Here is a 23,738-nt window from a genome sequence, read left to right on the forward strand (position 1 = left end):
ATCCTGAAATAATCATAATAGAATATTATTTTATTTAGTGAGAGCTACTGATCATATTTGGATTATTTTTTTCTTTTGATAATATCTTGGATTCATCGATTTGACATAAAAAACGAGCTATATATGCTTGTTATTGCATGGCATATATTTACAATTGCACATGGATGGTACTGCGGTATGTACCCATATGATATGATTGTTGAATATGATGTCAATGTATGTAATTGATTTTAATTATTGGTCTAATTAGTTTAAATTTTAATTCCCCAACATGACTTGTTAGGATGGTTTAGAAGACCATTGTAAAGAGATTATTAGATTAGGTACTCACCTTATCACCTATAAATCACCTATTTTTGTATGTATTTCTCAAATCAAGAAGACTACAAGGAGATGATCAGGATGCTTTAGAGTGGCACATTGACACTAATTGACTACAATTTAAGTTTATTTTTTTGGTTGTATGTGGCATCACCATCACCATCACCATCACCATCACCATCTTAACAAACATTTATTTTTTTATAGCTATCACTTGATATTTCTTGCTAAAAAAAAATTAGGTTAGTCTTATTCAACCTTGATGAGTGTAGTTGGTTTAATTAGACATGAAAGGAGAGTTGGCATTTCTCGTTAATCCACATATTAATTGAAAGTTATTATTCCTTCTCCAGCCTAGATAAAAACATAATTTTCGTTAATGTGATCTCTTGTTGGTGTAATAGTATTTTGTCATATGCTAAGTTCATATATACAAAACTCGAATCCTAGACTCCCTTTGATGCCTCCACTTACTGGACTCCCTCTATGTAAACCATATCAAGTCTTATGCAATCGTTTCTTTTCGGAAATATCATCTCAATGTGCTATGCTTTCTTTACTTTACACAATCATTCATATACACCCTAGTTAGTTAGTTAATGTCTTAGAAATAAAAGAAATATGTTGTCGAAAATAATGATGCATCTATTGAATTATATAAATTATAGATGATCGAAACCATCTATACATTCTAGCATGTACATTGTGCATACCCTACAATCAATAGCCAAGTCAACCCAACATAATCTAATCTAATCCAAATTGTGTTTTATGTGGCTTTTAGTTACATGGTTTGAGGTTTACTTGTCTTGAAGCTCAAGTTCCTTGAGTGGGTTGCCTGCTTATCCTTGGGCCAAAGAAACCCAAAGTCTAGTTGACCACTATAGCCTTGTCATTTGGGTCATATTGACTGGTATTCGGACATTATGAACCGTGTCCTTCCGCGCGTACTAAATTTAAAAAAGAGACAAAAAAAAACCTAAGTTTTGGCCGGCATGCAAACTTTCTCCACCGTCTCCTCTTCCTGGATGACCTCATCGTGACTTCGGCTTGCATTTTTTGGCGCGAAAGAATGATTGATGACCATTTGATCTTACTCAACGCACATCTCAAAGCAAGCCGAACCCCTCACGCATCTTATGCACAGATCTCGAGGCGACTACTGTGCTATCGAACGGTGATTCGCGAAAAGGAAGGTGAATCCTTCTTTCATGCGAAAGATATAACCCAGAGCCCTTGTTGTATATTTCCAAGTTCTCTTTTTCTAATTTTCTGCGTCCTTCCTTTAACGTGATCATCCAGAGAGATCTTTCGTTGTTATAAAGCGGCTTCCGCTCTCCGAATTTCGCGTCGGCTACTAACCCCTGCTCCTTCCCTCTATCTCTATATATCTGGTCCCAGATCCTCTCTTCCCTCCCTTTTTTATTGGCTTTGATCTAGGGTTTCGAATCTCTCTCTCTCTTTCTCGCGATCCTTTCCTCACTTCTTCGATCGACTTCTCCCGGTTTCACTCTCCTCTGATACCTTTTCGATTTCAGAACCGTCTTCTCCGATCGCCACAACGGAGCGCGGAGTGCTTCTGGCTGGAATTCGAGAGCCAGGGGTCTTCTGTAAGTGGATGCTTGTTCTAGTTGTGGGTGCTTAGGATGACGATTCCCAATTCGGAGAACTTCCTCTCGGGAGGAAGCTCTCTTCCGTGCACTCCCGAGGAAGAGAAAGAAATCGTATTAGAATTGACCAGAGCCGCGGAGGCTAATCAGAAGGAGGGGGATCTGTACTACGTTGTCTCCCAAAGGTGATTCTTTTCTTTATTGTCTTTGGTAATGTTTGAAATCCATATAGCTGTTGTTTTATTCTTTATATGATTTTTGCCAAAATTTTGTATCTTTATATGACTATGTTAATGTAGTTGAAAATTTGGGATTTTAGTTTCTTCTGAGCAACGCAATGCATATGCTCGAAATTTGGTAAATATGTATTCTTGCGATGAAAAAAATATGTGATAAAGCTGGTTGCTTTTCGGTGCAAATTAACTGCGCTACAGTAGGTGTACCCATGCCATGACAATTCTTAAAAACAGTCTTTAATTTTTCAATATCTTCGCAATTGTTGAAGGTCAGCTCTTTAGATGACTTTCCTTTGCCTGGTAGTGACATGCCTAAATAAGATAAGAAAGGCTGTGAAGGCAGCTCAAATAAGTCATTAGAAACAGGGAGACAATATTCGAGAGTAGTCAGATGCTCATTGGATGGAATTTGATCAAGTTATGAAAATCCATCAATTCATGTGGAATAAAGTGTCAGGAGAAGGGTGGCATATGCACTTGGGGCGGATGTGCATCAGATGGGATTGGAAGATGTTATGCAAATACATCCATTCTTTATAGAGAATGAAAGGAGTGAAATCTAACATTAGAAGTGACACCTTTGGAGAGAGAGAATGTGTGAGACAAGGTTTAGGGAAAGAGAGAGAGAGAGATGCACCCATGCTTCTACTCTTTCTGACCAATCCACCCCTATTAAATCCTGTTAGATCCGTGCTTCATGTCCCACATTAAAGTGATTAGTTATGTTTGTTATGAGTTTTCTTTAAGTTTTATTAATAAAAGAAGGACTTAATGAGGGATGAGAAACGATTTTGAGAGAGAGGGTGGTAGGTGACATCGTGTATGTACGTGTTTAAAAGAGCTTTATGATATAAAAATTATATGCTAACTTGATAATCTATATTGTGTATGACCAAAGGAAGGTAAGGAAAAACACTAGTGAACATTTTTTTTTTGCTTTTTAGAGTAGACTAGCTGCTACATGTGCAATGTACATGGACAGTCATCAAATTATTCAAGATCTGGAGTATGACATGTGGGATGCATGCGAGAAATATTATTGATGGCTGTGATTCCCCATTGGTGATGAATGAGTCAACAAGACACATCAGCATGAGCTTTCACTCTGCATTTTCTTCAACATGGTGACAAATGCATATTACAGTGAGAAACTTAAGCTGGAGGAAAGAAGGTTGAGTGATCTTTTCAGCCCACCACTGGCACACAGTCTGCTATTACACTTTCAATCCAATAGATGATCTTAACAAAAAGTTGGCTTTGATATTTCTGAAGAGTGAACTATTAACTTTGAAACTTGAGGATAACAAACTCAATATTTGAAAAATATAGACAATAATCATACCTCATCACATGGGTTGTAATATGCTTTTGATCCCTTGATTGAATAGAGAGGTTCTTGAGTTATATTAGGACACTGCCCCTAGGTTTTGTTGGATTGGTCCTCTAGCATGGATGGTTTCTTTGCGGTTTCACTTGCCAAAAGGAGAGAAAGTGCAATTTATTTCTCTAAAGTTAGAGACCACGATGTTGTGTACAGATGTGAAGTTACATGAAAAAGAAAATAAATTTGCAAAGAATAGGCAGTGTGTCATCAGGGGATAAGAAATTTTTGTCAAAAGTAAAGTTTCCTCTGGATTATCATGAAAGCTTTTATCTGAATGTTGTTAACTTGATGAAGGGGACACCCAGGTGGCTTGAAATACCAAGAATTTTCCAAGATGATGGTGCCTTAATATGCGATGGATGAGATTATAAGAAATTGCAGCTAGTTTAGGGATTGATCTCCTTACAAGACTAAATGACATGGATCTAATGCGGTGACTAGATCCACAAGTTGAAAATCTGATACAGGAAATAAATTTCAATGCAGAACAAAAGAGGGGTGATGCTTGATCGAATCCCCATTTTAAAGAGGTTATGGAGTTCACCATGCATAAAGAAGGTTGAAAAATAAACATATCAGCAATTTCTTTTTAGCAAAATGAGAACTAAAGTAAGAGGTGCTGTTACAACTGCTGTGTCAGCCAACATATCCCTACATTTATTCGATGTTGCTAGGGATCTCAGTCTTTAGGAGAAGTAGAAAGAAAGAATGGAAGGAAAAGCAGTCTAAAAAAATTATGGAATAGATTATTATGGGTTTAACTAAATCTCTAAGTAGCCTATTCCTTTTTAACACATTTGATAAATTAGAAAAGGTTTGCTAAAAGAGCTTAGAAGTGAATCTTTTGCCCAGTTAAATTTTAAATACTTCATGTTGTAACTATTTTCAGGCTCTAGGTTTTGGAGAAAATAGAGTATAGCATAGTGGAAATTGTGGAGACTTTGTATAGGCGAGATTATACCCATGGTGCACCATTAGATGCCATCAGTTTCCAGCTTGAACCTCATGCACAGGAAACAATCTATTGGACAACAAATTAGACATCGAGAAGAAAAGAAAGAAGGCCAGAAGTTCTATAACTTTCAATCTGTATAAGACTTACCTCAGATATTGTATAGTAGTCATGGGTGATGATGGAAAAAAAAGAGGAGAGCATGGAGGGGTAAGTTATTTAAGGGATGTCGATAAAGGACATTTTTTTAATAATCTGATGGGGATAAGGAGATAAGGCTGCAATTTTATTGGTGATATTGAATATTGTTCGCTAAACATAGAAGTTCAATGAATCTTGTCTTCATCAAGCTTGTGCAAAGTATGAAAGATCTCGAGATAACCTCTTCTAGGTTGTCATTTTAATTGGTAGGGCCATCTTACTTGAGAGGAAATCATGGGGATTGTGCGAGAGAGGAGGTAGCATATCTATAGTGGGCTTTAGCTTAAGTATGGAGGTGCTCTGCTTGGCCTCAACCTCTACTTCCTACTTTATTTTCTTTGGATCATGACACCATATTGCATGCAATATTCTACTTTCTTCCTCAAAAGGAAGTGGTTTAGGGACTCAAAATGGGAAATTTAGGGTTTAAAGCTTTTTTTTTTATTGGTAAGCAAGTTTAAAGCTCTTCCTCAACTTTTAGGTTTTCTAGAAGACATATAATTTCAAATGAACATTTAATAGTTCTCACTTGTCTCAAGTTTTCTTCAAGTTTGGGTTGAATCGTCCCTGGATGGTTGTGGAAGTTATTCTACTGCAGGAAACTTCGCTGATCTGAAATTCATTTTCAAGCTTGAGTCTTCCATGTTAGGGTTTTGTTGCTTCAGATTCAAGCAGTGCTTATTTTGATTTCCAAATCAGGTCTGCTGCATGATGCCTTAAAGCCTATAATATAAAGTTTCATTTAGTGTCTGGTTGTATGATAGGACTCGATCAGTACATACGATGATGAATTTTCTATGTTTTTCTGGTAGTCAGGTTTCCTCAGCGCCTGGATATAGATATAAATGTCAGCTTTATGCCTGTATTTGACTTGGTAACAAGGGTTGCCCATTCTCTAGTGATGGAGTTGTAGATCATTTAACTGCAAGAAGCCTTTTTATGCTTCTCACTCATCACATATCTACATGTAAGATGTATCTTTTCTTTTTCTTAACCATGTTGTCAAACAATTTGGTATGGAGAAAGTTCTATTTCCTTTTAGTTTGAGAGTACATTGCAGTTCTTTTTAGGCTTTACAAGTTATATAACTCTCTTAGTCAACTATCTTTTTTTTTTTTTTTGTTAAAGCAACTGAGCAAGCTTGCTCATAAATTTTAGTTGCATGATTCCGATGCAATATGTGTCTATTGCTTATGCAGATGGTGGAGGGACTGGCAAGAATATGTGGGGTTCGACAGGTTCAGGGAACATTCTAGCAAGGGCCATCTAAGCATCCTATCGAGACCTGGAAGAATAGATAATTCTAAGCTTGTATTGAATAGAACAGACACAGAAGGTAATGAACTTGATCTTCAGAGGCATCTGCAAGAAGGAGAAGATTATACTTTGGTTCCCCATGAAGTTTGGAAGAAGCTCCTTGAATGGTATTTCATATTGTAACTTTTTAAAGAAATGTTCTTTTTGTTATTAAACGATCATATGAAATTTTGACATCAAATTTTGACATCTTATGCAATGTTTCATCGACTTGAAATTTTAATACCAAAGTTTGCAATCTTGGTATTGGACGGACCTCATATCAATAACGTGGTATGATACATTGTCAACATGCTTGGTGTTAGTTCGGCGTACTGAGACTTGGTATGAGCCTGTATCAAGTCTTGATCGATATCGTTATGATACGGTACACCCAGTAAGAGGTGATGCACCCTAGTATGGTGAACCTTGCTTAATAATGTTGCAAAAAGAGTTTGGAATTTTTGATCTTTCTCTCTTATATTCTTTAACATCTCAATCTTCAATCCAGTGATGTTGTAGTGTTATTCCACACAGCTTGCCACCGATCCATAAAAGGTGATTTACAAAAGAACAACTGTCACTCTGAAAAGAAACTTGAGAAATCTCAAAATTGTTAAAAATCTTTAAAAGTTTCAGAAATCATGAAAGACACTTTAAGAAATAAAATCTTGAAGACGATGTAAACAAGTACAAGAAAAAAAATTCTTGGATTTAACAGTAAAATATCTTGAAAAGTTCTCTGTAGTTCATGAGATTTTTTGAAAATTATCAGGGTTCATGGTATCAAGTGGCTTTCAGAATTTAAAAAAAAAAGACTTTCTTTTTTCTTTTCTTTTTTTTGGGGGTGGGGTGGGGTGGGGGGGGGGGGGGGGTGGGGTGTTAACCATTGGAACTCTACCTGTTCGTTTTAAATTTGCAAATTGCTAATCTTTACGGTAAGTTATGTTTGTTGTAAATAACGTGATTAGTAGTCAGGATGTTAAGAGACTTTCTCTAAGTTGCATGTTGATTTTGCACCAACCTTCATATATATGAGTGGTTATTTTAAGCTTCATATTATACAGTCAATTATTTACTAGTTTTTTTTCCTATAATCTGTGTTATCATATTTCCATTTTTTTCTCTCCAAATGCTTATTCACTTTTATCTTTCTGGGTTGTTTGGCAGGTATAAGGGTGGACCAGAACTACCAAGGAAAGTTATTTCTGAGGGTGTTATTGTTAAGGAGCTCAGAGTAGAAGTTTACCCCCTGTGCCTTAAAATAATTGATGCAAGAGACGACTCCCAAAGAACAATTAGGATTAGCAGAAAGGTACTTCCTGTTTTTTACCTTTCAGCATGATACATGCAACCTATATATTTCTAGTCATTTATTGTGGTGTGGTTGAAGAAGCTACTTTTTTAGGTAGCTAGTACTAATGTCTTTAGGTAGCTAATATTTTTTTAGTGAGGTGCATTTTTAGATAGCTAATACTTGTTTAGATAGCTAATACTTTTTAGATACATATATATTTCTAAAATGTTTCAACTCATGTGGAAGAGATGGCTAACAATATTGAGAAAGTGGTTACAGAGATACGAGGAGAATCAAAAGAAAAGGGGCAATCTGGTAAAAAAACTTGGTGCTGGAATGAGAAAGTTCAGTTGAAGGTTTAGGCTAAAAGCGAGTGCTATAGAAGACTATATAAAAATAGGAATAGAGAAGTGTGTGGAAGCTATAAAATGTCTAAGAAGAAAGTTAAAAAGGTGGTATTGGAGGCTAGTTCAAAGTGTATGAAGAGTTATACTGCAAATTAGAAATTAAGGATGATAAGAAATGTATAAGATTACAAAAGCAAGAGAAAGGAAAACTAGAAACTTAACTTAGGTTAAATGCATCCAAGGTGAAAATTAAAATGTTTTGGTTAAGGAGGACGAACTCAAAGAAAGATGGAGTAGTTATTTTGATAACCTATTCAAAGAAAGTTATGCAGACACTTTAAAATGCCATATTAGTGCATTGAGGATAGGAATGTTAAATACACACGAAGAATTAGCCTATCTATGAAAAAAAGCTATGAAAAAGATGAAAATAGGAAAAGTGGTCGGACCTGATAGAATTCCTATTAAGATTTGGAAGTGTTTAGGTGACACGAGAGTTACTTGGTTGACTAATTTATTTAATAAGATTTTAAAGATCAAAAAGATGCCTCATGAATAGTGGAAGCACATTATAGTACCAATTTATAAGAATAAAGTTGATATTCAAAATTGTTCCAACTATCGTGGTATTAAGCATATGAGCTATACTATGACACTTTGGGGGAGAGTGATTGAGAATGGATTAAAGTATGATGCAAGAATATCAAAGAATCAACTTGTTTTTATACTAGGAAGGTTGATTGTGGAAGACACTCTTCTCCATCGGAGGGTAATGGAAAAATATAGAGAAAAGAGATAAGGGTTTTGTATAGTTTTTTATGCATTTAGAGAAAGTATATGCTAGAATCTCTAGAGAAGTCTTATGGTAGGTGTTAGAAAAGGAAGGAGTTTCTGTTAGTTATATTAGTATGGTTAAATATATGTATAACGGAGTAGTTACTAGAATGAGGACTACTGGTGGTAATACTTATAAGTTTTCAATGACAATTGGTTTACACCAAGTATCTGCTTTAAGCCCTTACCTTTTTATTCTAGTATGGATGAGCTTATTAGGCATATTCAAAATGATATTCCTCAATGCATGCTATTTGCAGTTGAATGTCTTAGTGGATGAAACTAAGGTTGGAGTCATGGTTTGCTGAACTGGTCGGAACTAACCGGTTCAGCCTGTACCGTACCGGTGTCGGCCAGCACTTGTATGTTACAGCCACAGAACGGTTCCTTGCTAGTACTGGTGCGAACCGCACCGGTGTGGTTCGTACCAGTTCAAGCCTGGTACCGGTGCGAACCGGACCCGGTACCGGCACCGGGGAAGGAGAAGAGGAAGAAAAGGAAAGAAGAAGAAAGATGAAGAAAGAAGAGGAAGAAGAGGAAGAAGAGGAAGAAGAAGCCTACCTCCTCCCTCGGGCTGATGAGGATCATCCGTTCTCCGGTGCGGTTCCGGCCCCTTCTTTGCTCGCGGGAGAAGGGGGGAAGAGAGGAGAAGAGAAGAGGAGAGAGGGGAAAAAAGGAGAGGAGACAGTTCGGGAAGGAGAGGAGAAGGGTCAGGAAGAAGAATAGGAGAAGGGGAAAAAAAAAGGAGAGGCCCGCGCGCAGGGGCGTGGGCGCGAGTGGGGAAATGCGTCCTCGACTCGCGCCTGCGCGTGTTCCACGCGTAGGGAATCGCACGCGCGCGATTCCCCGTGCGGGCTCTTCGCGCAGGGCAGCAAGCCCACGCGGGTGGCCGAACGCATCCGCGCGTTTTTTTTAAGTAGAATCGGTTCGGTTCGGTACCGGTCTTCACCGATATGTCAGTTCGGTCGGTTCCACGTACCTTGGTTGGAGTTAATTGTAAGTGTATTAGAATGAGTTTCAAGTTAACGAGGATGAGGATGGAGTATAGAATATAGTTTTAGTAAAATTAGAAATAGAGATAAAGGTGGAGTGAAAATTAAGAATCCCGAAGTTTCTAAGAGTGATCATTTCGGTATGCAGTATTGATTATTCATAAGGAGATATTGAAGAGGATGCTATCTATAGGATAAAAGTAGGATAGATAAAATGAAGAAGTACGACTGGGATGTTATGTGATAAGATATTTGTCAAGTTGAAGAAAAAAATTTATAGAAAAGCTATATGACCAGCTATGCTTTATGATACCTAATGTTGGGTAGTTAGAAAACAGCATGTATACAAAATGAGTATGGCTGACATGAGAATGTTGAAATAGCTATGTGGTAATACAATAAAACTTAGAATGAGAAATGAAGTCATTCGTAAAAAGGTGGAGGTAGTTCCAAATAAGGACAAATTAGAGAAGGATGACTTAGATGGTTTTGACATGTACAACATAGGTTGAGGGATACACCAGTATGAAAGAGTATTTGATACATGTAGAATTAAACGGGGGTAGATGTAGACTGAAAATCACATAGAATGAAGTAGAAAGGAGGGCTTAATGTTGCTACATATTTCAAAAAGTGTGGCTCTCAATAGAGTGGAATGGAGGAAAAGGATTCATGCAGCCAACCCTAAGTAGTTTGGGATTAAGGCTTAGTTGAGTTGAGTTGACTTTCAACTCGTGCAGTATGACTTGCATGCATAGGAGGTGTCTATGTTTATGCTTTTGGGGACCTTAAACATCCTTGTCTAAAGTGGTTCTTGTTAGTTGGTCACTCATTGTGATAATTTTCTATAAACCTTTGGCTTTCCTATGAAGATAATTTATTAACCATTTACATGTGTATATTAACTCTAATCCACTTCTTTGCTATTTCATGTCTCATTGGTCAAATTCTTATTTCATTTTTGATAACCTGCTCCGAATTCACTGTCTTAAGAGTGGCACATCTTAAAAATTACCTCTCTTTTGATATCTTCAACTATTTTATTATGCCAGTGTATCTAAGCTTTGTTAATTCAGCTGGCTCCATACTGCTCTCAAATATCACTAGCATGTACCTATTCAATCAATGTGACTATCCATGTCATCTGTAATGACCAATCCTTGTCTTAACTATTTTGGTGCTGGCTTTATGAATGAGGAACCAAACTATCATATCTTACTAGTCTTTATATATGTGATTACTGTCATGGCCACTAGAAGCCTTTAAATTAATTTATCAATTAGGGATGCAATTTAGTTGTTTTGCAGGAATAATCAGGATGGCTGCTATAAATTGTCTGATATAACGGGATGTCTTCTTTCTCATTCTTTCTTTGTTCTTTTCTCCCATCTAAGCTTTTCTTTTTTCATTCTAACTGGAGTTGCTGACTGCCCTTACTCCTTTTTATTCTCTTTATCCTTTCTGACTCCAAGCAATGGAGAAGTGGAGAAGGGAGTACAAGAGCAATCACAAAGTAGGCTTGCACACACGAGCTCCAAGGGGATAAGAGCAAGATAACTTCAGAAGATCACACTTCTCTACTAAAATAAGATAATTTTAATTTCAAATAACTTGTTCTTCCTACAAACTACCCCTATATATTGCATAGGCATGGAACATCTCCCCATCTCTTTGGAATAAATAAGAGAATTCAACCTTCACTAGAATGGATGAATACAAAATATGAGAAGACACTATGAAATGCTCAAAGACAACACATAATACTAAACTTTTTCACAAGAAACTGAAAAAAATTAATCAAATACTTAATTATTTATGATTAATGATAGGACTCCCATTTAATGCATAGATTAAAGGGCCAATTCAAGGGACACTTCTGGGATCACTCTCTCTGGTTCTGATTTTCTAGCTGAATCCTCCCGAAACCTTGCATGCATGCCATTTGCATTTGGATCCATGAAGTTGCTTCTAGCTATTTGATAAGAGGGCCCATGGCTTAGTGGTTGATGAGAATACTTTTAGGTTATGAATCTCAGTCAATATAGAATTAAACAGAATCTATGAGTGCTCGCTTGGTTGTTATAGTGCATGTATAAAAATATTTGTGCCATCTGCATGTGATATTAATAGCTTGAGTAAGCAATGATGAGGCATTGGACATATGCACATTCTTTCATCTATTAAATTCTCAGGTCCAGTTGAAAACTCATGAATTCTTCAGCATGTTATGATTTTCTCTGCAATATATATTGGTACCATTTTGATTTTGTGATTTTCTGGAATCACTGAAAAGTGAAAAGAAGTTTGTTCTTTGACTTTATGTACTGCAGTAACTCATATATCCAGACAAACACTCAGACATGCATGTGCCCTCATGTGCAAATGCACACACATAACATGCATTTAATTACCATCTAATAACATTATGGTGGTAGATGAACACATAACATTATGGTAGTTAAATGCATGTTATGAGACATGCATGTGCCCTCATGTGAACACATAACATGCATTTATGAATTTTTGAGTATATAGTGGATGATCCAACAGGTACTATAGAACCAATTTTCTTAACTCTGATCCAGTTTGTAGAATTCACAAACGAAATCTTAAAGATACTGACTTATGATTTGTTCATTTCAGGCTTCGGTAGGTGAGCTTTACAAAATTGTTTGTGCACTCCTTGAGCTGGAACAGTCGAAGGCATGTCTTCCCATTGTTAAGCTTTGGGTTCACTCTACATACATTTTATATCAGTTAAACACTGTTTTATATTTGATTTGCAGGCCCGTATTTGGGACTATTATGAAAAGAGTAAAAATTATATTTTGACCAACTTTGATCAAACCTTAGAGGACGCTCAGTTGCAGGTGGACCAGGAGGTAAGGGCATCAGTACATATTATTCTATGTCATGGCATGTTTTGGGACTTATTTGGGTCATCAACTCATTGTAGAAGTTACCAGTATTCTATGGAATGAACATATAGACTATAATAAAGATTGCGACTGACTTTTTTCAGATAATGGATCACTGCTGAGCTTTATCACAGCTCTTTCTATATTCTCCAGATTTATTTGTGAACAAGAATAGCCCTGGACTATTCTATAGCACTTGAATGTAATATCTATTCGAGTCCAAACTCCAAATAACATCTCCTTTGGAGTTGCTGAAAGTACTTTGCTCTCTCCTTAAACATCACCATTTGGAGGTTTTCTCCATGTCTATTCTTATGATAATTCTATCCTCCCAACATAATTACTGGTTCTTTCTTTTCTTCTTTTAATATGTTTTGAAATACAGAGTGTATTTGATAAAGATTTCTTGTACTGTTTTCTAAAAATATGGTTTGGCTTGTCATTGTTTAGTCTTAGTCTTTTTAAATGTTTGGACTTAGCAAGTTATGTCTGAATTAGAGTTTGGAAGTTCATTTGTTAATCTGCAAAGGCATTATTTACTTGTGCAGATTCTTTTGGAGGTGCAACGTGATGGGATTTGGCCTTCTAATTTTAACACAAATCCAACAGGAAATGAATATGCTTTGGTCCCATTGGAACCTTCAAGGTCATCTATTACAATTGCTGGAGGCCCCACTTTATCTAATAGTAATTCAACTGGATTTGGCACCCATTTGCTACAGGGGAATAGTTTTAGCTTACCACTAAGGGATGCAGATGGTGATGGCATTTTAAACAATGGGTCAAAAGTAGATGGTCGCGGACTGACAGGATTGCATAATCTGGGCAACACTTGTTTCATGAACAGTGCCATTCAATGTTTAGTTCACACACCCCCTGTGGTTGAGTACTTTTTGAAAGATTATAGTGATGAGATAAATGAGGAGAATCCTTTGGGAATGCAAGTAAGATCCTTTTCTCGTTCTTTAACTTAGTTATTTACTTGTTTTCATATTCAGTCCATCAGGAAGCTATGCAAAATTCTATTAGCAGATTTTGTATAGGAAACCTCCATTACAAAGCTACGAATTTCTGTGATGATTGTGCAGGGTGAGCTTGCAATTGCATTTGGGGAGTTATTAAGGAAATTATGGTCATCAGGACGGACATCAATTGCACCACGTGCATTTAAAGCAAAACTAGCTCGGTTTGCTCCCCAGTTTAGTGGATATAATCAACATGATTCTCAAGTTAGTATTGCCATCACTATTGCATGCTTTATTTTCAATAGAACTTGATTTCCCCTTCATTTTTGCAGATTATATGACTTTTTCTTGTGTCTTGATGGTCATGAATACGTTTCCTTATGATTACACTAAACTTGAAGTTAGTGGAGTAATTGAAATATAGGCTTGGAAGTTACATGCAGATTATATTTATGAAATGTTCACAATTCTGTATGCAAGGATATGGGACTAGTCATGGGTTCAATTACAATATTGCATATGCTGAGTGCTTGGTGAAACACAGTTGTGTGAAGAGATTCAATGATACTGGTTCATATCATTGTTGCAGAAATTATATGTGGGATGTGGAATGCACTCTACAATGTCACTCTTGTTCATATGTTTGTCATTTAAAAACGTACTTACCAAGTATCGAAGAAGGCTACGAAAACATGAACAATATTGGTTCAATTCATCTTGTTCGTTATTTTCTGAATCTATTGATAAATGTACTATAAACTGAATTCATTAAAATCATAAAATTATATAAATGCCAGAATATTTCCCAAACTTTTACACCTTCAGTCCAATAATTCTTTTCTTACAATATCCCTTACAAAGACCAAGAATAGATATATCCTTAAAATACCCTTATGATTTTCCACCAACCATTGTGTTCTTCACATTCCAAGTCACCCATGTGCAGGGAACTCGTGAGACCATGGAATGCTGTACCGGCCCGTACCGGCCGGTACGGGCCGGTACGTACCGGTCCGGCCGTGGACCGGTATCGGAACGGATAAAAAATCGGTATTTCCCGGTTTTTTATCCGTACCGGCCGGTACGGGCCCGTACCGGCCGGTTCGGGCCCGTACCGGCCGGTTCGGGCCCGTACCGGCCGGTTCGGGCCCGTACCGGCCGGTTCGGGCCCGTACCGGCCGGTACCGGCCTCGTACCGGTGCAAACCAGCCGGTTCGCACCGGTACGATTTTTTTTTTTTTATAGAACCACAGCGCCGCGCGCTGTGGTTTTTGAAACCACCGCGTACCGGCCGGTACGGGACCGGTACCAGCCGGTACGTACCGGACCGGACCGGTACCGTACCGGTCCGGCCGGCCACCGGTACGCCGACCGGTACCGGTACGGCGGACCTTGCGTGAGACATATTTTTCGTTTATCTCGAGTAGCCAGAAAGCTCTCAGAAGTACACAACATGAGTTGCCCTAACTAGGAACTGGAGAAAGGAGGGACATGATTTAATTTTATAAACTTTTATCTTTCTTAAAATAAATCTTTTTTATGTTTGCTTCCTCATTTTACACAAGAGCTTAGCTATTCTTTCGTAACCACGAAATTGAAGGGATTTTGGGGGTCCAATTTTTGAGTTCTACTTATTTAATGATGATCTCTAATACATGAGCTTGTAAACATGGGGTATTCAAATTTGAATTTGTAAACAGAGAATTTGAATTTCAGAGTTTCTTCTTCATATTCAAATTTAGCTATCGATTTAATCATTCTTTTCTCATACTCTTTAAAACTAATGCTTTTTAAGTGAACATGATATTTTTTTCCTATGTTTTATGAAGTCTTAAATTTTGCTAACTAAATTCTGTTTTGAGTTCTCTTCATCCTTTGCATCAAACACTTACACTATGTTTTAATACCCGTGCCACTCCATTTCTCTCTGCTGAGACCCCTCTTTTTCTTTTTCTTTAAAGATGGAGGCTGTGCTTGTACATAACAGGCTTCTTGATCTGGCTTTCATCAACCAGATAGGGGTGCATGAGCACCATGCATCATAAGTAGTCACTTAAAGTGAGGCTTTCTTTCGCCAGTGTGATCTGTTATGATGGTCATGTGATTAAAAAACCTAGATATGGTATTTGATGAAGGATTCTATAATGATTTTTCTTAGGGTTTGAGTAACTTGATGGATATGTGGTGAACAGCTTATCTTCACGGTGGAGAGCTGAATAAAAATAATTATTAGTTGTTTTGCTCCTCCCCAACCCCCCTTCTAGGGGATTCTTTTTTCCTCCTTTTCTTCCTCCAGCATTTCATTGTACACTTTTAAGCCCATCACATTACAGCTCTATTTCGTAAGGGTTACATCAGTTTGGCATTAGAGTTGAAGATTCCTTCATATATATGGTATACATGCCCATCGTAGTAGTTGAAATCTAACGAAATAATGTTTAGCAAGTTTAGAAAAAAAAATGTTGTAAGGGAGATTGAAAGCTTGATGATCTCTATAAATAATGAAAAACCATGAGGCTTGGCAATCTACTTTCTAGCTCATGAGACTGTATATAATCTGCGGAGAGTCATTCTTTGCCTATGAATTCATCCATCTCATCGCCACCTTTACTCCCTTAAATGAGGCTGATTGAGTTCCACTTCACTGAAACTCTTTTCCTATGTCATGATGTTTTTACAGATAGCGATAAGGTAAATACATCATCTTCCTTCCCTTGTAAATGTATACATGTGCATATGCATGTAAACCTGTAGGAGAAGAAGGCGCTCAAGATTGTCCTAGTCTCGAGGAAACAGACATATATTGGAGGGTCAGGGGAGTCCATCGATTGTTGAATCCTTATTCTTTTGGAGATTAGCTAAATCTAACTAATATAGTGATTTGTATAATCTCTAAAATACAGAATCAAGGTGGCTTCTCCACTTTTTAGCCACTTTAAAGTGTCTTACCCACCTCCTTTGGAGGCATCACCTGGGTGTGGACTTCTAGCATCTTGATGGATCTTGTAGATATTTGTGCATCTGTGCTGCTTGAGCATGTGTCATTATTCGTGGAAGTCAGTTCTGTCCATGATCCCTATAAGAAATTGATACTTGCTAAACCTTTCTCCAAATCTTTCAGAGAACATAATTGTGAACTTTTTGAAGTGTCATGATTGTCAAGAGGAACATTTTCAAGATGAATAAACCAAGGTTTTATTTTAATTATCCCTTACAATCACAACATTGGATGATTCAGATGGTTCTTTCATGAGTCCCAGGTAATCTTGAGGATGAGCACCTTGCATTAGAAACAACTGATGTAAAATCAGTTTGTAAATCAAGAACGAAGCTCTGTTTCCTTGGAAGTTTAATTTGATGGATTCTTGCATTAGGGTGCAAGTGCTCCCTGGTGGTAGAGAGCTTACAAGTAACACGGCCTTGAAGCTTTGTGCTTCCTCACATTTATTTCTTTTGGGACCTAAAATTATTTAAGCTTGAGATGATTAGCCTAGGAATTTAGGTGTAGGAAAGCTTGATGTTGCTTATGTGGCAAGACAACTTTTGCTTTCTGCTCTGCTCCCCTTTCTTTTTGCGGCAATACTGCTTTGTACTCATGCATCCGGTCGGCCTCTGTGTCTGCTCCCTTTTCAAGAGACATATTGCAATTACTAATCTATGGTGGATTACAATTGTTTAAGTAAGAATAGGGAATTTGTTGCAGCCTTGGGTTTCATGTAAAAGAAAGGAATTGTATGCTTGATGCTATTTTATGTGCAGCATTATCTGTTTAAAGCATATTGTATGTTCAAGTTTTAACTGCAACAGCCTTAACCATATGAAATTAGCATTCCTACATTTTGAGAAAATTTTCTTACTTTCTTTCACTTTTATGTCGTGCATTTGCTGAGTAGCAATTGAACATATGGTGGCAACGAGGCATGGAGAAGGTAAAAATCTAAAATATGAGGAAAGGGATGGTTTGATTCTGAAAAATCTTCTGTAGTCATTGTTCAGATCTTGACTCCAATTCTTTAATTTTGTTTTTGCCTGTTCAATGTAGCTCTGCATCTTAAAAGATATCAATCGTGCTTTGTTTCTGCGGTGTAATTTTTTTATCGTACTTCCATGAATACCTATCGTATATAGCATGGTCTCAGACACTTACATTACTCAGTAGATATTCAGTCCATTTCATGACTGTGTGAACATTTACATTAGTCAGTTACTTTTGTGGTAAGCCTAGGTATGTCCATCTTGGTCCATTTTACTTATCAAGTTTTACAACTACCATTGTCTGACAAGGAAGACATTGTTTCCCATGTCATTCAAAAATAATTTCGACATTTACAATTGTCATTTCTTTTGTCAGGAGCTTCTTGCATTTCTATTGGATGGGCTGCATGAAGATTTAAATCGTGTAAGAAAAAAACCCTACATTGAAGCAAGAGATGCAGATGGTTGTCCAGATCAGGAATTTGCTGATGAATGTTGGAAAAACCATAAGGCTCGGAATGATTCTGTAATTGTGGATGTTTGCCAGGTAAGTACTTGCTACACTTGCTCTTCTTTTTCTCTCCTCCCAACATTAGGATTAATGTTTCTTGCTTCTAGATTGAAGATTTTTTTCAGGTGTTATGTGCTTTTAGTTCTCGTATGTTCTTCTAAGTTACCTATGCATTTGTTCCTTTTTAATAAATGAAAGATGGGATGTTGTCCTTATATAGTTAGACATACTTTTGGTCACTAATTCTTGAGGGTGGATTTTATCTGTCCTTTGTCATATTCAGAGGTAAGGGTGTGTTTGGTGTTGCTTCTGCTTTTATCAAAAGTTGTTCTCAAAAATCAGTTCTTAAGGTTCTTAAATAGAACTGTATGGTACTTTTGATGTTTGGTAATCACATGTTATACAACCGAATTTTTATGGATGAGCTTACTATATTTGAGATGTATGGAGCAATTTCATGAAAGAAGCTAGAATCTGGTTTTTCTAGCTTCTCTTAAAAGTGCTTTTTTGTTTTCTGCTTCTTGTATTAGTGCATCTCCGATGATGTTACCAAGCATTTTAAAGTACTTTTTTTTTACTTTAAAAGCTGCAAAATGACTTCAAGCAAAACCAAACATGCCCTAAAGCTGCTTAAGCTGAACCCTTTTGCCGCAATTAATTTTTGAGGAATGTTTTCCTTGAAGGAAGGTGCTGCATATGTGCAACTTTTAATAACTGCATATATTTTCAAATTGTCAGAAATAGTGTCGCCCATTGTTAGCAAAGACAAACAAAGGATAAGAGACACTTCATTGTAATCAATATTACAATATACTAAGATCAGTTAAGGACAAGCATGCGAGACATAGTTATGCAACTGGACATAATTTTTCTCATATTTTCACTAATGTGCTATTAAAATATTTTTATGCAAGTGATTTTTTCTGAAAAGTTGATGGCAATTTAAGTAGTTAATTGCCAGATCCACACACATACACACATACATACATAGAGACACAGAGAGATGGTCCTATGGTTTGGAACCCCCTATCCTATTATTGCAAATTGATGACAAATAATCTGATATAAATATACTATTTGTTGATGATCGCCTACAACTTCTTAGAAATAAAATAAGATAAGGGTCTTCATTCAGATCTCTTTCTTATTCCTTAGATGGACACGAAGATAAATACTTTCAATGGCATAATACAATGTTCTGATTTGGTTTATGGTTAGAAGATTTTTTTCAAGATTTTTGACAGTGAAAATGATGGACATCTCCAGGGTCAATACAAGTCAACATTGGTATGCCCAGTTTGCAGCAAAGTCTCTGTAACATTTGATCCCTTCATGTACTTGTCATTGCCGCTACCTTCAACAGTTACGCGGATGATGACTGTTACCATATTCAGTGGTGATGGGAGTTCTCTCCCCATGCCTTTCACTGTAACTTTACCAAAAAATGGTTGTTGTAAAGATCTAATTCGAGCCTTGAGTACATCTTGTTGCTTAAAGAGTTCTGAAGCATTATTGCTTGCAGAGGTAAAATTTTGTGACTGCTTATTATCTATATATTTTTTTTAATTGTAATACTACAAAATTGCAGCATCTACTTTCTGATTTTCAGGTTTACGACCACCGTATCTATCGCTACCTGGAGAATCCCTTTGAGTCACTATCTAGTATAAAAGATGAGGAGCATATTGTAGCCTACAGAGTTCCAATAACTCATGATAAATTACTGAGATTAGAGATAATGCATAGGAGAACAAACAAGTAAGTTCTTCAGGATCACATTCAATGATTGTCCATACTGCCTCTGTTTAAGAGATGCTTCATATTTAATATTTACACGTATTCATAAGGTTATTACTAACCATGATTTTTTTTTTTTGAAAAATTTGTAGTTTGCTAACTATGGAATGCTCACTTGGTTTACTTGAACATGCATGAATGCTGTCCAAACCAACACTTACTGTTGTCTTTTGTTTATGATGTCTTTTACTATGTTATGATGTCTTAGACAAAGGATGGTTTTCCTTCATGTTCTTAATGCTAAATGCATGCAATTGTTTCATTCATAGGTTGTACCTTTTTTTTTAACTATTTGCGTCTTTTCCATTTTTTCTAAAATGAATCTGGTGCTGTATTTCTGTCTGCATACCTGTGCACATGCATGGGTGCATGTGGGTGAACTTTGTGCGAGAATGCAGTTAACTTATTATCCTTGTACACTTTCATGAGACTTGTAATCGAGGATCCTTCGGAGGACTGAGTCTTGAATTGTGAGGTCATCATTGCATGGGTCATTGGTTGCAAGCATAACCGCACTTCAGAAGGATGGGTTCATCACCATCCATCTTATAGTCCTTTCTCTTCAGTTGAGGTGATTGAGTGGAAAAGTAACCAGAACTCTTGACATTATATACAGTAGATACATTAACCACTGGACGGAAATGCAACCAATATTCCAAGATTTTAGGAAGAGTTGAAGACACAACATAGGGTCATAACGGGGGTAGAAATATAGACTTGACAACTTGTTCTGTAGTAATGTAGAAAGCACCTGCACACACATGGTAAGGGGGCCCTTGGACATGTGTTCAATGGTCAGATTTCTGCAGAGTGGAAGATTGTGGCGTCACCCACTGGTGGAGATGCCAGGTGGAGATCATAACCTGGCATTGACATTATTATAGTACAGGTTTGATCCGTATATGATTTTCTGCATGCACAACAGTAGTTTGTCACCACCAATTGAGGGTATATCTACTTTATTTTTGGCATTCAGTGCTTGGTATTTATTTTTGTAGTAGTCAGAACATGTTTCATGTTGTTCACGATGGTCTTTCATCTGCCTCACTTTTCAAGATCTACAAACATCAACTCTGTTTTGGTTAAATAAATTTCCTATTTTTTCAATTATCTTTAGAGCTTTGGGGACATTCCTTGCTTCTGTTTGCAAACTCATTGATCAGCATGGCATTGTGGCATGGTATGTAAAGAGATCTCCGTTTCCACTCTTCTACTTAATAAATTATTTATGTTTATTATCAATTTTTTTGGGATTTCTTTTTTGAATTCTGTATTGGTTTAGTGGATCTGTTGATGTTTTCTTTTGGGATTTTGATAGCTTAAGCCATCAAGTTTTGGATTTTTGTGTGCTTTCTTTTGTTGTACTTTTTATTGGTTTTGCTGGGTAGTATCAATGCTTTTATTTTAAAACGACAATTTTGTGGTCAAATGTATACTTATGAACTCACTGTGATACTCATCTAACTCTTTATTATCCAGATTTTTATCCGAGCCTCAGTTTAATGTTCTCAGGAAGCTTATTGGAACTCCCTTGGTTACCTATTTATCCAAGGACTCTGTAACTGGGGCAAACATCCATGCTGCAGTGAGTGCTGTGCTTGCACCATTGCTGCGAGCAAAAGCATTTCCTCCCATGAATCAGGTCAAATTTAGCAAGGAAAATGGTGGTGGGCCAAGTTTGGATTCTATTGTTCTGACAGATGATGGTACTTGTTCAAGTGACAAGGACATATCCACATCCAATATGGAATTGGAAGAGAGAGCTAATGGGCTTCCATCCTTGCAGCTTGCTTTAACTGATGAGAAGGGTGTCAGCAGAACCTTCATTGACACTGATTCTAGTGTTTTTCCTGTATCTTGCATAAGGGTATTGATGGACTGGTCAGACAGAGAACATGAACTATATGATTTCAGCTTCCTTGAGGATCTACCTGAAGTTTTCAAGTCTGGATTTATGTTGAAGAAAACACGGCAGGAGGCAGTCACTTTGTTTTCATGCTTGGAAACATTCTTAAAGGAGGAACCTCTAGGCCCTGATGACATGTGGTTGGTCTCTTTGCCTTTTAATGTGCACGACAATCTGAGAAGCTAGGTTTTTAATATTTTCAATAGTTATGATTCCTTTTCTTTGTTGTAGGTATTGTCCTAGCTGCAAGGAACACAGGCAAGCAACAAAGAAGCTGGACCTATGGAGGTTGCCCGAAATCTTAGTAGTTCACTTGAAACGATTCTCTTACAGTCGATTCTTGAAGAACAAACTTGACACCTTTGTGAACTTCCCTGTTCACAATCTTGATTTAAGCAAGTACGTGAAACACAGGGCTGTTGGTCCCCATTCTTATGTATACGAACTCTATGCTATCAGCAACCATTATGGTGGCTTAGGTGGCGGTCACTACTCTGCATATGCAACGGTATTTACCATTGTTATGATATGCTTTATGTTTTCTTTTCTTTTACTGGAGCTTCATATTGTCCTTGATAAGCTATAGAATATGATGATGATTGTATTTGGCGATATTTATACTTGATTCATTGCACATAATTGAGCAAGAGCATATGTACATATATTTGATTTTTTTTTTTTGATGTTTCAGTTAATAGAAGAGGACAGCTGGTATCATTTTGCTGACAGTCATGTTTCCCCTGTGAATGAGGATGAAATCAAGACATCAGCAGCTTATGTGCTGTTCTATCGGCGAGTTAAAGATGATTCCAAGATGAGTGTGGAGGAAACATCATCCTCCACTAATTCAACAAGTTGCTGAGTATGGAGTAGCATGGGCTTCACTTTTAAAGCCATGATTCAGTTGTTCTGATACTGCTAGAAATGATGACCAAGTTGCTTGAAGTAGCTGACTCTGCTGCTATGGTGTTTGTGACGGCCCTGGTTGTGGGGTGATAAGCAGGAGTTTCGGCTTGTCAACTGGCTGTCGAATATCTGTTGCTCTATACATGTTGACAGGCCGGAAGTGGTGTCCAAATTCTAGTTAGTACAGCTGATCAGGCGGCTCATTCCTGTGTTAGAAATTTTGGGTTTGATCTTTTTTATATTCTTGAGTATTAATCATTATATAAGGTTATGTTACCAAAAAACTCATCATATAAGGTTCCATTTTTCTCTCTCTTCCCATTTAGTGGTGAAATTGAGTTATTTGTGTTCTTGATCTATATCAAATTTTATACTTACTTTCTGTAAGCACTTTACCCATGGGCAGGGTACCTAGGGTTATCTAGACTTTTGCTTGTAACCTGCAGTTAGTTTTTTCTATGCAGGCAACTTCACATTCCCTTGGGCTACATTTGTTTGTGGCATAGGTAAAACTGGAAGCCAAACTTGGAATAATGAGAGTTGTTTCAGGTGGAATTGTTGTACTTGGTGTTTATTATGGTTCTGTCTGTCCATCTGATTTTATTCTATCTGGAATTTCTGCATTTTGGTTGGTTTCCCTTAAGTCTGGTTTAAAAATGAAAGAACTTTTAGTTTATCTATGAAGTGATAAATTTACCCTTCTGTTTGGATGTTGGAAATTTGATTTGGATTGTTTGTTTGGAAGAATCTAAAATCATATATAATGAGGCATTACTAAAATGAACTATTGCAATGCTCTAACCTGCTACAATCTAAGATAAAATGTCATACAAAATATATTGAATAGGTGGATTAGATAGTTGGATGATCATCATTTGGACAGATTGGGCGCATGGTAGGGTCATTGTCTTGCCATTTTGTTGCTGCAATGGTTACAACATTGGGTTCTGCAATATTGCACATTCTGTGACAAAAGGATCATTTTTATCCAAAAAGAAAGAAAGTTAAAAAAAGAAAAAGTCGCTTGAAATGCAAGTTTGAGCTTCTTATGCGTGAATACTTTGTGACAACCTGTTTGATTTGTATAAAAAGCCTGTAGCTCTGTGTCAGAAAAGTAAGAGAAAAAAGCTTGTGGATGAGTTTAGATCTGTCTTCTTGTCTGCCCTCTAGCTAACCTGTTATGAGATTCTCAGTGGCTCTTGCAGGTGGAGTAAGCTAAAGAAAGGGTCATTGGGGGAACTTTTTTTGTCATGAAGAGTTTATGTTGATAGCAAAGTGATAAACAAAATA

The 23,738-nt window shown here is 37.0% G+C and overlaps 1 protein-coding gene across 4 annotated transcripts; it reads left to right on the forward strand.

The window, feature by feature from the left end:
- The first annotated feature begins 1,599 nt into the window (after positions 1 to 1,599).
- On the forward strand, positions 1,600 to 23,025 carry LOC120103833 (ubiquitin carboxyl-terminal hydrolase 9-like). Of its 4 annotated transcripts, none has more exons than XM_039121603.1 (14): positions 1,600 to 1,715; positions 1,860 to 2,116; positions 5,904 to 6,128; positions 7,171 to 7,315; positions 12,114 to 12,173; positions 12,257 to 12,352; positions 12,937 to 13,332; positions 13,477 to 13,617; positions 17,705 to 17,875; positions 19,106 to 19,363; positions 19,449 to 19,597; positions 21,116 to 21,682; positions 21,774 to 22,050; positions 22,234 to 23,025. In XM_039121603.1, the coding sequence occupies exons 2-14, from the start codon at positions 1,968 to 1,970 to the stop codon at positions 22,402 to 22,404; spliced, it is 2,805 nt and encodes a 934-aa protein (XP_038977531.1). In that variant the 5' UTR covers positions 1,600 to 1,715; positions 1,860 to 1,967; the 3' UTR covers positions 22,405 to 23,025. The 4 variants fall into 4 exon arrangements, with proteins under 4 accessions (XP_038977531.1, XP_038977533.1, XP_038977530.1 ...); XM_039121604.1 differs by having other exon boundaries at positions 1,656 to 1,670; XM_039121605.1 differs by having other exon boundaries at positions 1,601 to 2,116; positions 21,149 to 21,682.
- The last annotated feature ends 713 nt before the right edge of the window (positions 23,026 to 23,738 follow it).

Source organism: Phoenix dactylifera, unplaced genomic scaffold, assembly GCF_009389715.1.
Source record: "Phoenix dactylifera cultivar Barhee BC4 unplaced genomic scaffold, palm_55x_up_171113_PBpolish2nd_filt_p 001151F, whole genome shotgun sequence".
In the NCBI taxonomy this organism is placed as follows: Eukaryota; Viridiplantae; Streptophyta; class Magnoliopsida; order Arecales; family Arecaceae; genus Phoenix; species Phoenix dactylifera.